General features: G+C 30.3%; 1 protein-coding gene across 1 annotated transcript; it reads left to right on the forward strand.

The window, feature by feature from the left end:
* The first annotated feature begins 10,688 nt into the window (after positions 1-10,688).
* Positions 10,689-12,960, forward strand: LOC149393623 (auxin-responsive protein IAA12-like). The gene is made up of 5 exons (XM_089617138.1): positions 10,689-11,076; positions 11,707-12,026; positions 12,117-12,231; positions 12,309-12,370; positions 12,472-12,960. The coding sequence occupies exons 1-5, from the start codon at positions 10,859-10,861 to the stop codon at positions 12,519-12,521; spliced, it is 765 nt and encodes a 254-aa protein (XP_089473264.1). The 5' UTR covers positions 10,689-10,858; the 3' UTR covers positions 12,522-12,960.
* The last annotated feature ends 1,052 nt before the right edge of the window (positions 12,961-14,012 follow it).

Raw genomic sequence — 14,012 nt, forward strand, 5'->3', positions numbered from 1 at the left:
TCTCTCTCTCTCTCTCTCTCTGATCGAATCTTGGATAAAGGAGATTCAGAGAGAATTCATAGAAAGAATGAAATGAGATAAGGTAAAGAATATTCTCATTACCGAAAACTGTTTGGCAAATTACATCTTATATTAGATTGTTCAACTAACTAACTTCTAACACCGTGTGCCATGTGGCTACACACAATTGGATGTCATCTAACAGAACAACTAACTTAGAATTCCCTTGCAAGCATAGGAAGGCAATGCCTTCCTGTACAAGCAATTGCCTTGATGTACACGATAGCTGCTATACTCTAATACTCCCCTTCAATTTCAGCGCGGATAGATCTTCGACTCTAAGTTTGTCCCGCCAGGACAAGAACAGAGCACTGGAGATTGGCTTGGTGAACACATCTGTGGCTTGAGCGGAAGCTGGGATATGACGCACTTCAATCTCCTTGCGCATGACCTTTTCACTAACAAAGAAGAGATCGAGTTCAACATGTTTCGTTCGCGCATGTAAAACAGGATTTACAGAGAGCAGCACAGTGTTGAGATTGTCGCACTAAACTATAGGAGCTCGTGGTTGATGAACACGCAATTCAAAGAGCAACGACTTGATCCAGGACAGTTCTACAACTACACCAGCGAGGCTTCTGTATTCTGCTTCAGCACTTGATCGAGACACTGTGTGTTGCTTTTTTTATTGCCACGTAATTAGATTATTCCCAAGGTAAACACACCAGCCTATAGTTGACATTCTATCATCCAGATCATTTCCCCAATCAGCATCACAAAATGTCGTTAGATTGAGTGTGGAGCTGCGTCGGAGATGAATGCCAAGCTTTGGTGTTCCCTTGAGGTACCTGAGAGTGCGTTTCACTACCTTCCAGTGAATCTCAGTTGGAGCTTGCATAAACTGGCACACTCTATTCACAGAATAAGCCAACTCAGGTCGTGTAATCGTGACATATTGAAGTGCTCCCACTACGCTTCTGTAGTGATGTGGATCATCAAATAGTTTTCCTCCAAGTTTGGACAGTGTTTGGCTGCTCATCATGGGTGTGTTCATGCCTTTAGCAGACAGTATGTTTGTTCTTCGTAGCAAGTCATTGATGTACTTCGTTTGCGTGAATAACAAGCCTTCTGTGGTTGTGGTAGTTTGAATGCTCATAAAGAAGTCCAACTCCCCCAGATCTTTGAGAGCAAACGTATCGTTGAGCTTGGAGATAAGTGTTTTGACCTGAGGCTCTTGACTTCCGATGATCAAAATGTCATCAACATAAACCAGGATGTACATTGTATCTGAGGCTGTTTGCCTGATGAACAAGGACTTGTCAGATTTGGCACTCTCAAATCCAAGTATTTTTTATATATGAATAAAAATTTTGACTTTATATTTCTTTATTTTAATATCTCTCTCTCTCTCTCTCTCAATTTGTAACAGAAGTAAATAATAGAGTCCCTCTTCTTTTTTTAGCAATCAATTTTAACACACACTCTCTCTCTCTCTAGAATCAACAAAAAAATAATCATAATTAACTGATAGCTAACACAATTAAGAGTGTGTATACACACTCTCATACAATGAGTACCCATTGTGATGTATCCAAACTTTGAATTTTTTAAGAAAGCTTTGTCCTAACCATAGAAGAAATAAGATAGATCAATCGCAATTCAAAGTGAATATTCAATTAACTTAGTTTAATCTTTAATCGAAAATTTAGGTTAAAGGTTAACTATTTAATCGAATTTTTTTAATTAGGTTAACCGAAATTAACCGAATTATTTTAATAAATTTTATTTAATATTTAAATTTATTTAAGAAATTAATACCTTTAATTTCATTACAATTAAATTAATTAGTAAATTGATATAATTAATTTTTTAAAATTATTATAAATTCGTATATAAATTTTAATAAATTTCAGTTTAACTAAATTAAATTTTGTTAATAGATATTATTAATTATTATTAAAGTTAAATTAATTAATTTAATGTGAAAATTAATATATTGTATTTTTTATTTAATAAGTCTTATAATCTAGGTTAACCGGTTAAAATTAATCGAACGGTTAATTTTAACCAAAATCGCGGTAAAATTAACCGATCATTTAATTTTAAACGATTAATTTAAGTTAAAAATATAAATCAAAAGTATTTGTTTAACCGAATTGCATCTTTAATCGTAATGTGTAGAACAAATTACATTGAAGACAATCAAATGACTGATTGATCTTGGTACAAGTACAACTTGATGTATCCCATCACTTCAATCTTTCTTTGATTCTAAGCGCTTTTGAGAGAGAGAGAGAGATAGAGAGAGAGAGAGAGAGAGAGAGAGAGAGAAATCCCAAATTTTAAGCTTATTTAAAAAACTAAAATTTTGGTGTTCGAATGACGTTAATATTTTTTTTTATAAAATAGTAATGAATGATTTACTTATGTGGTAGTTTTGAAGTTTTATTTTTATGTGTGTTTTTGAGTGTTTTTGAATTTTATTATACTCTTTAGAATACAAATTATGGATATATATATATATATATATATATATATATATATATGTGTGTGTATATAAGTTATATATTATAACTAAGTTATCTTTATATATATATATCATATGTATATATATATTTATTATATGATTATATATATTTTATATAGTTACGATTAATTTTATTAGGTTATTATATATGGTTATGTAATATTATATAATATAATATGATATAATATTATACTAATAAGTAAGTAAGCGTTAGGATATATTATGGTTATATATATATATATATATATATATATATATCATAAATATACGTATATATATAAATATGAGTATAATAATTAATATATTTGGGCTTTTAGGGTATGAGTTTTTAGGGTTTAATCAAACTATATATATAACATTAAATCCTTTTTTAAAACGCTTTTCTCAGTCCTCTCTCTTCCGTTTCTTTTTTCTTGAAAATTCGTGGTCCAAGATAGACAACTCAATCTTTGAAAAAAAAAAGTATGTATTTCTTCTAGTTCGGATTCAATAAAAATCGTTTCTTAAAACGTTCACTGTAGTTTCAAAAATCGTTATTTTGCATCGATTCTTTTTGGAAAAATTAGGTTTAAATGTCTTCTATCTAAATCCTTAATAGAAAAATATTTTTATGAAATACAGAATATTTTCCGATTATTTTCAAATCAGTACGCAGACCTGATTCGCTGGTCTGGTCTATTTCCGATTTTCAGATTTTAAAACGTTTATTGTTGATTCAAAAATTATTCTTTTGCGTTTATTCTTTTTGGAAACGCTAGTTTTACATGTCTTCTTTTTAAAAAAGTAATCGAAAAATATTTCCGTGCTATACATAAATATTTTCTAATTATTTTACGATCGGTCCGCCGACCAGTTTTTCACAAGTTTTTAAAGTAAGATGTTATACTTGTTTTATTATTATTAAATAGTTCCGATTTTCTTTTGGCCGTGGTGCCTTCATAAAAAGTTCTCAAAATCACATTTTTATAGTTACTGGAATTTTTACATGAGTTTTACCAGAGTTTTAGTTTTTTTTCCCGAAACCCTAATAGCCAAGGGTATTTTCGTAATTTCACGTCGAATCTCGTTCAGAAAATTTCCAGAACCTAAAGTATGTCTTGAATCCTTTCCTTACCTGATCCCCGGTAGCATTTTATCCATTTTAGGTTCCGAGTCGTTTTGAGCGTCCAATTCCTTCGACGATCTACGATCGTAACCTCCGATATCTAAGTGAGAATAATCTCACTGCAACACTGATTAGTTCACAAAAATAAAATACGATAAGTATATGATCTGAATGAGTTTATAATTTTTTTTAAAATTGTTATTGTGTGATTGTTTGACATATGTGTGTTATGGTATGATATGGTATGATAAATTATGAATGATAGGTTATGATATGCTGAGTTTATGATATGATATGGTATGGTATGATAAATTATGAATGATATGTTATGTTATGCTGAGTTTATGATATGATATGGTATGGTATGTTATGTGATGATATGTTATAAATTAGAATACTTATATCATGTTCTTTTTCTAGTCATGTTATCATGTATATTTTATGTCATACGTCATTCACGTATGTAACGAAAATAAAAAGTGAAAAGATAAAGATAAGCAAGGGAGTCGTACCGCCTCGAGTTACGGAGGTCTTAAGGAGAATTTCTCGAGCCGACTTACGGGCTCAAATGGGGAAATTTCTCGGGCCGAGGCCCTAATAAGTTTAAAAGATAGAGCGAAGTGAGGGATTTTATAACCCTCATGCTTCGTATCTAAAGTGTACACTGAAATTGGTACGACTACCCTAAGGGCACCCCGAACTAAAAGTTGATAGAATCAAGAAAAGAAAGATCAAGTCATCAATTAGTTTTAAAATACTAATAACCGGTTCATGCATTGCATTACTCTTTTTATTTTTGTGAGCTTTATATTATTCTCGCTGAGCGTAAGCTCATTTCTTTAAAAAAAAATATACGTCTGTATTGTAGGTAAACAACTTGCAAGGAACTGAGCAGGGCGAACTAGCGGCGTCGATAGCGAGAGGGTTGGGTTATGGTTTACATTCACGAAATAAGTCTTTCGCCACAAGTTATTAAGAAATAAAGTTTAAAGTTTTGTTTTCGTTATTAAGAAATACGTATTCCGCTACAAGTCTTTTAGAAATAAATTTTTGAAAGTTTTTATTTTCAATTATTTCAAAGTTATGAAGTTTTAAAGAGTTTTCTAATTTAGTTGAGACTTAGAATATGGATTATGTTTTATAATTTTCCTACTATGTTTGGTTTAAAATTGGTATTTCATATTTTCAGTTTTGGTTAAGTACTTCTCAGGATGTTTTTGAAATGCAATCTATATGTTTCTTTAATGCTTTTGTTTTTTTTTAAATCTTTAAAATTTTGGTTCGCCTTGTTTCGCCGTGTTTTAAAAAAAAATTCTCCAAGTTTTCTTAAGAATTTTATAAAATTTAAAAAGTAAGATAAGTAAGACGGTCCGAAAAGTCGGGTTGTCACAGAGAGAGACTAACAAATATTCGGAGACTGATTTTTAAGTAGGAAATGGGAATGACTTATTGCTTTTAGCAAAAAACTCAATTAATTCCCATGTATTAAAAACAGGAAACAAAGTTTAATGGTTAGAGATGTTTTGGTTTAATAGCAACATCAATCATATTAACCATTTTATTAAAAATCGTACGATTATTTTGTGATTTCAATATTTTAAGTGACTTGGTTCGTCTTATTTTTCTAAAAATAGCTAAAGAAAAAACATCACATAAAATAAAAGGCACACGTTATTCAACAAGATAATTCTCACATAATAAAGTACCAACAAATTTAAGTGTTGGGTGATTTTATCAAGGAAAAATTATTAAATTTAATGGATAATGATGGGATTTAAATTATATTATTTTCCTAATAAATATAAATTATATTACCAATTTATGAAGGTGCACGTATCTCTTTAGTCTTATGAAGTCCCTCTGGCATTAGTTCAATACAAGTTAACTATTATTATTCTTAAAAAGTTAGGATAAAAATGACTTTCCCCGTAATGGAGAATTAATTACAAATCTTGACTAATCTCATCCGTCCTTTATTGTCTAAACAATCAATTGATTAGACTAACAAAGTTTCCTTAGCTGTGGTCCCTTATGTTTCCCTTTTTTCTCGAATTAATTTCAACTCTTCATTTTATTTTGTTATTCTTTTCAAAGAGGCCCCACCACCCACTCACTGCCAATGCAACTCTTTAGGTCTCAACTTTCTAAAACAAGGTTTTGTGCTCTTTGTCTTCTATGTAGTAGACAATACAATACACAAAGATGGACAAAAATAAAAGACAAAGAGTAAAATGGATTTTAAGATTAATTTTTTTTGCTAGCAATTCAATTAATTATTTTGCTTCTAACTGACTCCACCTTTAAGATAAAGCTTACCCAAAAGCCAACTCCAGCTGGAATTAATACTCAATTCCTTTTACCCTAATCGTTTCTTTATTGGTAAAATGGGCTTTTAATATTTAATAATAATATTATGAATATATACCCTTGATGTGAATCTTTGTTTTGCACAAACAGACAACCCACTATGAGAAAGACTTTGAAAGGTTCTCCTGTAGTCCTGTTCTTACAGTCTTGTGTGTTGTGCTTTTTTGTATTTGGGAAACAAATATATTATATATATATATATATATTATTACATAAAATCAAAACCTTTTTATAATCCAAAAGTGGTATTTTTCAAGACCTAAATCAATTTGCAAGGACCTCTAGTACAACAGGGAATATATGGTTTTGACATTCAACATCTTGAAGATTTCTTTATCTTTTTTTGGCTAAAAATTAGCTGGTGGTATTTATATGACCCCTCAAAAATACATTATGGTATTGACTATTTATTAGCATGATTTGGCACGGTACAAAGTTACAAACATACTATTATGACTTAAGAGAGGATGAGAGACAGAATTTTTCATTATATCATTAAGCATCATGCCAAGATCAAAAAGAGAAAAAAAAAACCGCATCATTCTACCAAAGAAAATAATGCTAACTTTGCATCATTTCCAATCTCTTTAATCAAAATTGAATTTTTTTTCCAATTTGTATATTATTTCCCAATGGTTTATGGTATACTATTTTTTTTTTACAAGAACTCCCTAAAAAACTAAGAAAATACAAAAGAAAAGAACAATAAAGCTCTAACTATACTCGTATTATATCATCTAAATCTAAATGATAAGCACTACAAAGTTATATATGCACCTTTATTAACCACGTATAATAATCTACATCTACAATGGCAGTGCCGGCAGGGCTTATTAAAGTTGGTTTAGCTTTTTTTTTTAAGTTGTAAAAGCGCTTTTGAAAAATTTAACGTAATTTGGAAAAGCTTGAATTCGTAGCTTTTTTCACTTTTAAAATAATTACTTATATATCATCGCTCATAAATTGATATAACAAAAAAAAACTATAATACACTTATTTATATTTGTGCGAGTCTCCATATATGTTCATAGAAAATACAAATCACAGCTCTTAAACTATCTCCTATAATCTCTCTAACAAAATATATCTTTTCAACAACAAAAAAATATAGGTATTTATCGTACAATTATCTCACTAAAAAAAAACAGCAATAAAATATTACCAGCGTATAAAATATAATTTAATGAGTCGCACGTCCCATATGCTCGATCACAAAATATACAGAGTCACAATACCTAAATTATATCATATAATTTCTCTAACAAATTTATCCAACAAAATATTCGTATTTAAATAATTAAGTAAATAAATATCACACTCATTCACTGGAGAACGTATTCCACAAAAAAAAAAAAAAAAAAAAAAGCACCTACAATTAAAAAACCTGAGAAGAATTCTCTGCGTATATTATAGAAAGAGAACAAAGTCTTGAGATAAAAAAAAATGTATTATTTTTTTTTTTAAAAAAATCTACTTATATCAAGAGGTGTTAAATAAAATCTTTATCTTACATAGTTGGGTTTTGAATCATTGTAGGGAAAAAAAACCTTGAGGAGTTGCATAGTTCATCATCGAAAATTCCAGCCGAATTTTCCTTTGGAGTTCAAACCGAGAAGAAGAGGGATAAAAGTTAGTACTCTTTCTGTTTTCATTTCTAAATAAACTCTACTAACATATTGGTATTTAGATTAAGCTTTTGGTCTAAGATCATAATATCATAGCTGCAAGCGGATGAAAATGACAAGTGAAGATCAAGATGAAGAGTGTCAGACCAATTCGAGTAGCATGGATAACTTAAGAGATGAGATGTCTGTAAGTTTAGTAGGAACGATAAAATCGTAGTTTTAATATTTGTCAATAATAAAAAAAAATTAATTTTTTTTTTGACTATCCACTTTTGTTTAATTTACAGATTACGATTAGTGTATATACATATAAATCACTACATTAATAATTACTATTTAATATTTAAAAGAGATGTCTATTTTGATTTTTTTTTATATAATCAAATTCAGTTTACCAAACGTTAAATTTATTTTTACTACTAGCAAAAGCTAATTTAAAAATAATTTATCAAGCATTTGTCTATTTAAAAAAAACAGATGTTTTTTAAAATCAAAATATAAAAACATTTTTATAAAGTAAAATTATGACAAACAGAGCCAATAACATACGGGCAGTGTAGCAAAATAGCCAAAATGAAACTATAAAATTTGTTTTTAGCCTATGTTTCACAACTTTTATGGAAATGGTCAGCAAGTTTATGTGACAATAATTAAGGTCTGATTTGCCTTTATTTATTAATAAATTCGTCGTTTTCTCTCTCCTATTTTTTTCCTACCCTTTTTTTACATAAAACTTCAAAAAACCATATCTATCTCATATGAACTCGAAATTGAGTGATCCAAAATCCTACGGATTCGTGACGCCGAGATCTTCAGAAATAGATCCATTGTGTTTGATGAAAAATCATGTTTAATACTATAGATGTAAAAAAAAATCACGTTACTACCTTAAATATGGAAATAAGTGAATTTTTTTGAAATTATCGACATAAATATAATTTTTCATCAAACACAATGGGTCTATTTTTGAAGATATCGTCGCCACAAATTTGTAGGATCTGAAATTACTCAATTTCGAGTTCGTATGAGAAAGATACGAATTTTTGAAGTTTTGATGCAAAAAAATTTATTTGAAAAAAAATAGGAGAGAGAAAGTAACGAATTTGTTAATAAATAAGGGTAAATCAGTGCTTGATTATTGCCACATAAGCCATTTGGCTATATGTCTAAAAATTATCAAACATAGGCTAGATCCAAAATCACATGTTTAAAGTGGCCTAATTAATTACAAATCTCATAACATATTTACAAAAAAGATAACCATTGAGCGCATCGTAAGCTAATAATTAAAAATTGAAAGTATAACATAATAATTATAACGATCCTAATTATAAAATAAAATTATAACACATAACCTTTGAACAATATATATATATATATATATATATATATATATATATATATATACACACACGCACACACGCAAATATACATATACATATATAGTTAATAATCATTATCCTATACATCTTAAGCATTAGGTCTATGATAGGGCGGTGTGATATGTATATGATATGATAATATAAATGGTCCATTAGGTATATACAGTGACGGATCTAGGATTTCAATCAAGGGGGGGCAAATTTGAGAAATATTTTTTAGGAGGGGCATTATTGAAAAAAAAACTTACAAATTTGGGTCAAAAACATAATTATTAGTAAAATTTAGGGGTAAAATTATAAAAAAATATAAAAATTTAGGGTAAAAAAATAATTTTCAAAAATTGAGGGGGGGCATTGGCCCACCCTGGCCCCCACCTAGATCCGTCACTGGGTATATAGTCTACGTATCGTAAATCTTAAGTAAATAATTACTGTATTTTATTTACGTTTATTTACAATCGTATATTTACAAAAATATCCATAAATACAAAAAAAAAAAAAAAAATTGAACTTATTTATGAGTTTTTTTTTTTTTTTTTTTTTTTTGTAAAAGTACACTTATAAATCAAATACATTGGTTATTTAACTAAGATTTACGAAGCGTTAGACTATTTTGCTAAACCCAAACGTTTAAGTTTGTTATTTTGCTAATTTTTGTAATATAAATACATAACCATTAAAAAGAGAAGGGTAATATAAATAAATACATAAAACCTGATTCAGTTTCGGACTGGAAGCCTGTCTTTCATTTTTATTTTTTAATGGGGTGAATATGTTACATGTACATTGTATTTGTATCAGCTTAATACATATTTTTGGCTGATTAATAAAAATTGCATGCACTTTTGTCCAATAATGAATAATCTATTCATAGTCATATTTTTTTTCCCCTGAAAATGAACTCAGTAGGCTCAACCTATTAGTAGTTTTTTTTTTTTTTTTTTTTTTTTTTTTTTTTTTTTTTGAAGACTTGCTATTGAAAGACGTAATTGCATTTGCAATGTATACGTTGCTTTCACTACTCAAATACCACAATTACAGATAAATGTTAATAAAAAATATGGGAAAATATCAAGAGTATCCTTGTGTTTAATCTAAATGCGAAATTTATCCCATTCATTTCTAGAAATATCAGAGTTTAATATAAATGACATATACATCACTTACAAAAATATTATATTATAAATATCACCATTTTTCGTTTATTTTTACAAAAAAATAATTTGAAATTCCCTAAATACCTTTAATGAAATAATTTTTTATCTTCTATTCTATATACAAAAAAATTAAATTAAAAATTTCTTTATAAAAAGTTTTCATTTTTTTTTATAAAGAGAGATTTTGATTTTTTTTAATAAAATAGTAAATAAATATTTATTTTATTAAGGGTATTTTGAAGAGTTCAAATTATTTTTTTGTAAAAAATAAACGAAAATGGTGATATTTGTAATATAACATTTTTTAGGGGAGGTATATGTCATTTATATTAAACTGAAGAAATATATCTGATATTTCTAAAAATAGAGGGGATAAATATCGCATTTCGATTAAACAGGACATAATCTATATACTTTCTCATAAAAAAAACTCATAAAATAAAAGAGAATCATAATGAAAAGCAAAAGAAGAAAGAAGAGAAGGGATTTATTATTTTGATTGGGTGGGTATTATAGTGGCGAGAGTGGTAGAAGCACTCTTAAAAGCTAAAACACGTGGGTTCCACACTCATCATCACTCTCTCTCTCTCTCTCTCTCTTCCCTTTTCTTTCGTATCCCACTCCAACAACAACACAGAATCCACAATACACAATCCACAAACAAACCACCTCTCTCTCTCTCTCTCCCTCAGCTTATGAAAGTGAAAGAAGAAGAAGCAGAAGAAGAACAACGCAGAAGTAAGAAGAGCATGTCATCGGAAGCGACGTCGTATGAGGAGGAGACGGGGCTGGAGTTGGGGCTGGGGCTGAGCATCGGCGGAGGAATTAGAACCATTTCGGAAGCCGCGAAGGTGGGTCGGATTCTCACGGCGAAGGACTTTCCGCCCGTTTCGGGGTCGAAGAGAAACGCCAGGTCTGTTCCATTTTTTTTTAGATTTTAGTCTTTTCAGTGACCTTGGATTTGGCTCTCTGTAGTATTTAGATTAGTGATTTAAGTTTAAATTGCTTTGGAATAAAATTAGTCGAGCGGTAATTTTTGACTGATTAAGCTAGTTTTTATTTTTATTATTATTTTTTTTTTTTTTTGAGATTCACACATGGTTTTATTTGTATTTTGATTCAACTTTGATATTAATTTTAATAAGGTATTGCATTATTTTCTTTCGATAAATTATGTTTCAAGTGTCAACTGCTCTGTTCTACTAATAAGAAGAAAGAAAAAAAAACCCCTGTTCTTTAATAAAAATTAAATTTTATATCTTTCAAGGCTCTCTGTAGTATTTACTATTTAGATTAGTGATTTAAGTTTAAATTGTTTTGGAATAAAATAAGTCGAGCGGTAATTTTTGACTGATTAAGCTAGTTTTTTTCAACACACATGGTTTTAAATTTTAATCAGGTATTACATTATTTTCTGTCGATAAATACTGTTTCAACAGCTCTGTTTTTTTTTTCTTATACTCTTTTTATTTTTTATTTATTAAAGCTCTCTATTATGAATGTGATATGAACTAAATTAAAATTGGTTTTGGAATGTAATTAGTCAAGTAGTGGGATGGCCACCAATAAGGGCTTCAAGGATGTACAGCTTGGTCAACCAAGCCAAGACTCAAAGATCTGAAGACCAAGAAGACAACGACAAAGCTGTCTGTGAGAAAGACAACAACAATCACACCAAAGATACTTCAAACAAAACCAACGAACAAGGCAATAACAAGAACAATCTTGGGTTTGTGAAAGTCAACATCGATGGAATCGCCATTGGAAGGAAAGTGGATTTGAAATCCCACTCTTGCTACGATTCCCTGGCAAACGCGCTCCAGGACATGTTTTTCAGTCCGGGCATGACCGTTGACTTGAATGGTTAGCGCTGACCAGTCTTCTTTTCCACGTCACGTCATCGTGTGTGTTCCAAATGAGAATATTTAGATTTTTTTTTAATGATGAGTTTAGGTTCAAGCGGAGAGATTAAGGAACCTTCTAAGCTTTTGGATGGCTCGTCCGATTTCGTTCTCACTTACGAAGACAAAGACGGCGATTGGATGCTTGTAGGAGATGTTCCTTGGAGGTTTATTTCATACTTATTTATAACTTTGGAAATTCAGTTTAAATTGTGTTCTTTTTCAATTTTAGTTGTTTTTACAGGATGTTTATCGGTTCGGTGAAAAGGCTCCGGATCATGAGGACCTCCGAGGCCACGGGACTCGGTACGTTTTTTAATCTTGTTGATCGTCGAAATGAAGTTTGATTTATGAGAAGAAAATATAGAAGTGTTTTTTTTTTGTTTAATTGATTCATTTTTTTACAGCTCCGAGATTTCATCAAAGGAATGAGAGACAAAGGATCAAGCCTATATAGAAAGCTTTCAACAAAACAACACCAAAAAGTTTTTTCCTTTTTTTTTTTGGGGTGCCAAAGCCTTCTGCCATAAAGATAAAGAAAAGAAACGAGCACAGTTTGAAAAACAGATAATGAAAGAAAAGAGTAAAGTAAAGTAAAGGTAGTGAAGTTGATGAGACGAGTGCTTTGCTGAGATTGGTCTCAAGCTCTCAACCAGTTTATGTTTGTTCCTTTTGTTTTTTTATTTTTATTTCTTTCAAATATATGGTTACTTTTGTTCTCTATTTATTTTTTAAGTTAGGGTTATGATATCAAATTACTATTTATTTACAACTTCATATACAGTAACTCCGCAGAAAAAGCCTCTTCATACTTCCTGCTGGTTTCTCATACTGTAAATATTGGAGTACTTTTTTTATGATATATTATATATTATGAGTGTTTATTTTTTTTGGTTTGTTGATTGTGTTTCTTGATGTAGAAGAAATCACTTTTGTGTGTGTGCTTCTGATTATGTTTCAATCTATCTCTTGTCGTTACGTTCCGTCTCTTATTCTCTTACAACTGCAAACATTGACCAATTGAATTTTAAACACCATCTGTGAGATTCATATTTCCCCAGATATATTTTTTCTTGTTAAATTAATTCGTTAGAAATTAAAGACACTCATTTCGACGAACTTAATTAATTTGTTGTAACTAGTCAAGTTTGTCATTCTTATGGGGGAATAACTCAAGTTTTATTTTATTAAGTAAATAGCTCATATTTTCGGTTCAGATCATAATGTCTTTGGTAAATTTGCGAATATGTTAATTTAATTAACATACTGGAGTGAGTTAGGTTAATTAATTAACTGATTTATAAAGAATTTGAAATTCACAAAAAATTTACAAAAATCATAACTTAAGTCAAGTTTGCCATTCAAAGCATTCAATTAATTAACTTAATTCTTAATTCAATCATTTAGTAAGTTAAATTTACTCACACAAAAATTCAAAAACTAATATAATTTTTTTCAACCAATAAGTTAATTTAATTAACCTAACTCAATTCCGCGAGTTAATTCAATTAACTTATCGCGAAACTATTTCTTCTTCTTCTCCACCTCCGATCTCTCACCACTCTCCCTCCTCACCAGTTCGGCCGATCCTCGACGTACCTCGGCAGATCGCCTTCCCTTCTTCGTCTTGTTCCTCGGCGCCGTGGTCGAGCTGGTTCGTTCCGGTGAGGTCGAGCATCGCCGTCGCGGAGCTCGACGGAATCGACGGTGTCTATGGCGGATCTCGACGGCGTCTATGGCGGATCTCGCCAGCGACGTTAGGGATCAGGAACGAGGATGGACGACGATCGACGACAATGCGGCGGCGTGAAATGGATCGGCGGCGTGAAGTGGATCGGTGGCGTGAAATGGACGAGGACGAGGACGATTTTAGGTTTAGCTTTGGGAAAATTGAGTTTTGCTCTTATATACGAGGATAATTTAGGTAGTGAAATATTAATTGGACTAT

The sequence above is a fragment of the Urtica dioica genome, chromosome 6 (genome assembly GCF_054948205.1).
Source record: "Urtica dioica subsp. dioica isolate 48M chromosome 6, U.dioica_male_clone48M_v1_H2, whole genome shotgun sequence".
In the NCBI taxonomy this organism is placed as follows: Eukaryota; Viridiplantae; Streptophyta; class Magnoliopsida; order Rosales; family Urticaceae; genus Urtica; species Urtica dioica.

Excerpts from the sequence above, each read along its gene's own strand:
- LOC149393623 (XM_089617138.1), top strand. The coding sequence starts at position 10,859 with ATGAAAGTGAAAGAAGAAGAAGCAGAAGAAGAACAACGCAGAAGTAAG. Across the intron at positions 12,027-12,116 it reads CATGACCGTTGACTTGAATG|GTTCAAGCGGAGAGATTAAG; the intron begins GTTAGCGCTGAC and ends TGATGAGTTTAG. Across the intron at positions 12,371-12,471 it reads CTCCGAGGCCACGGGACTCG|CTCCGAGATTTCATCAAAGG; the intron begins GTACGTTTTTTA and ends ATTTTTTTACAG.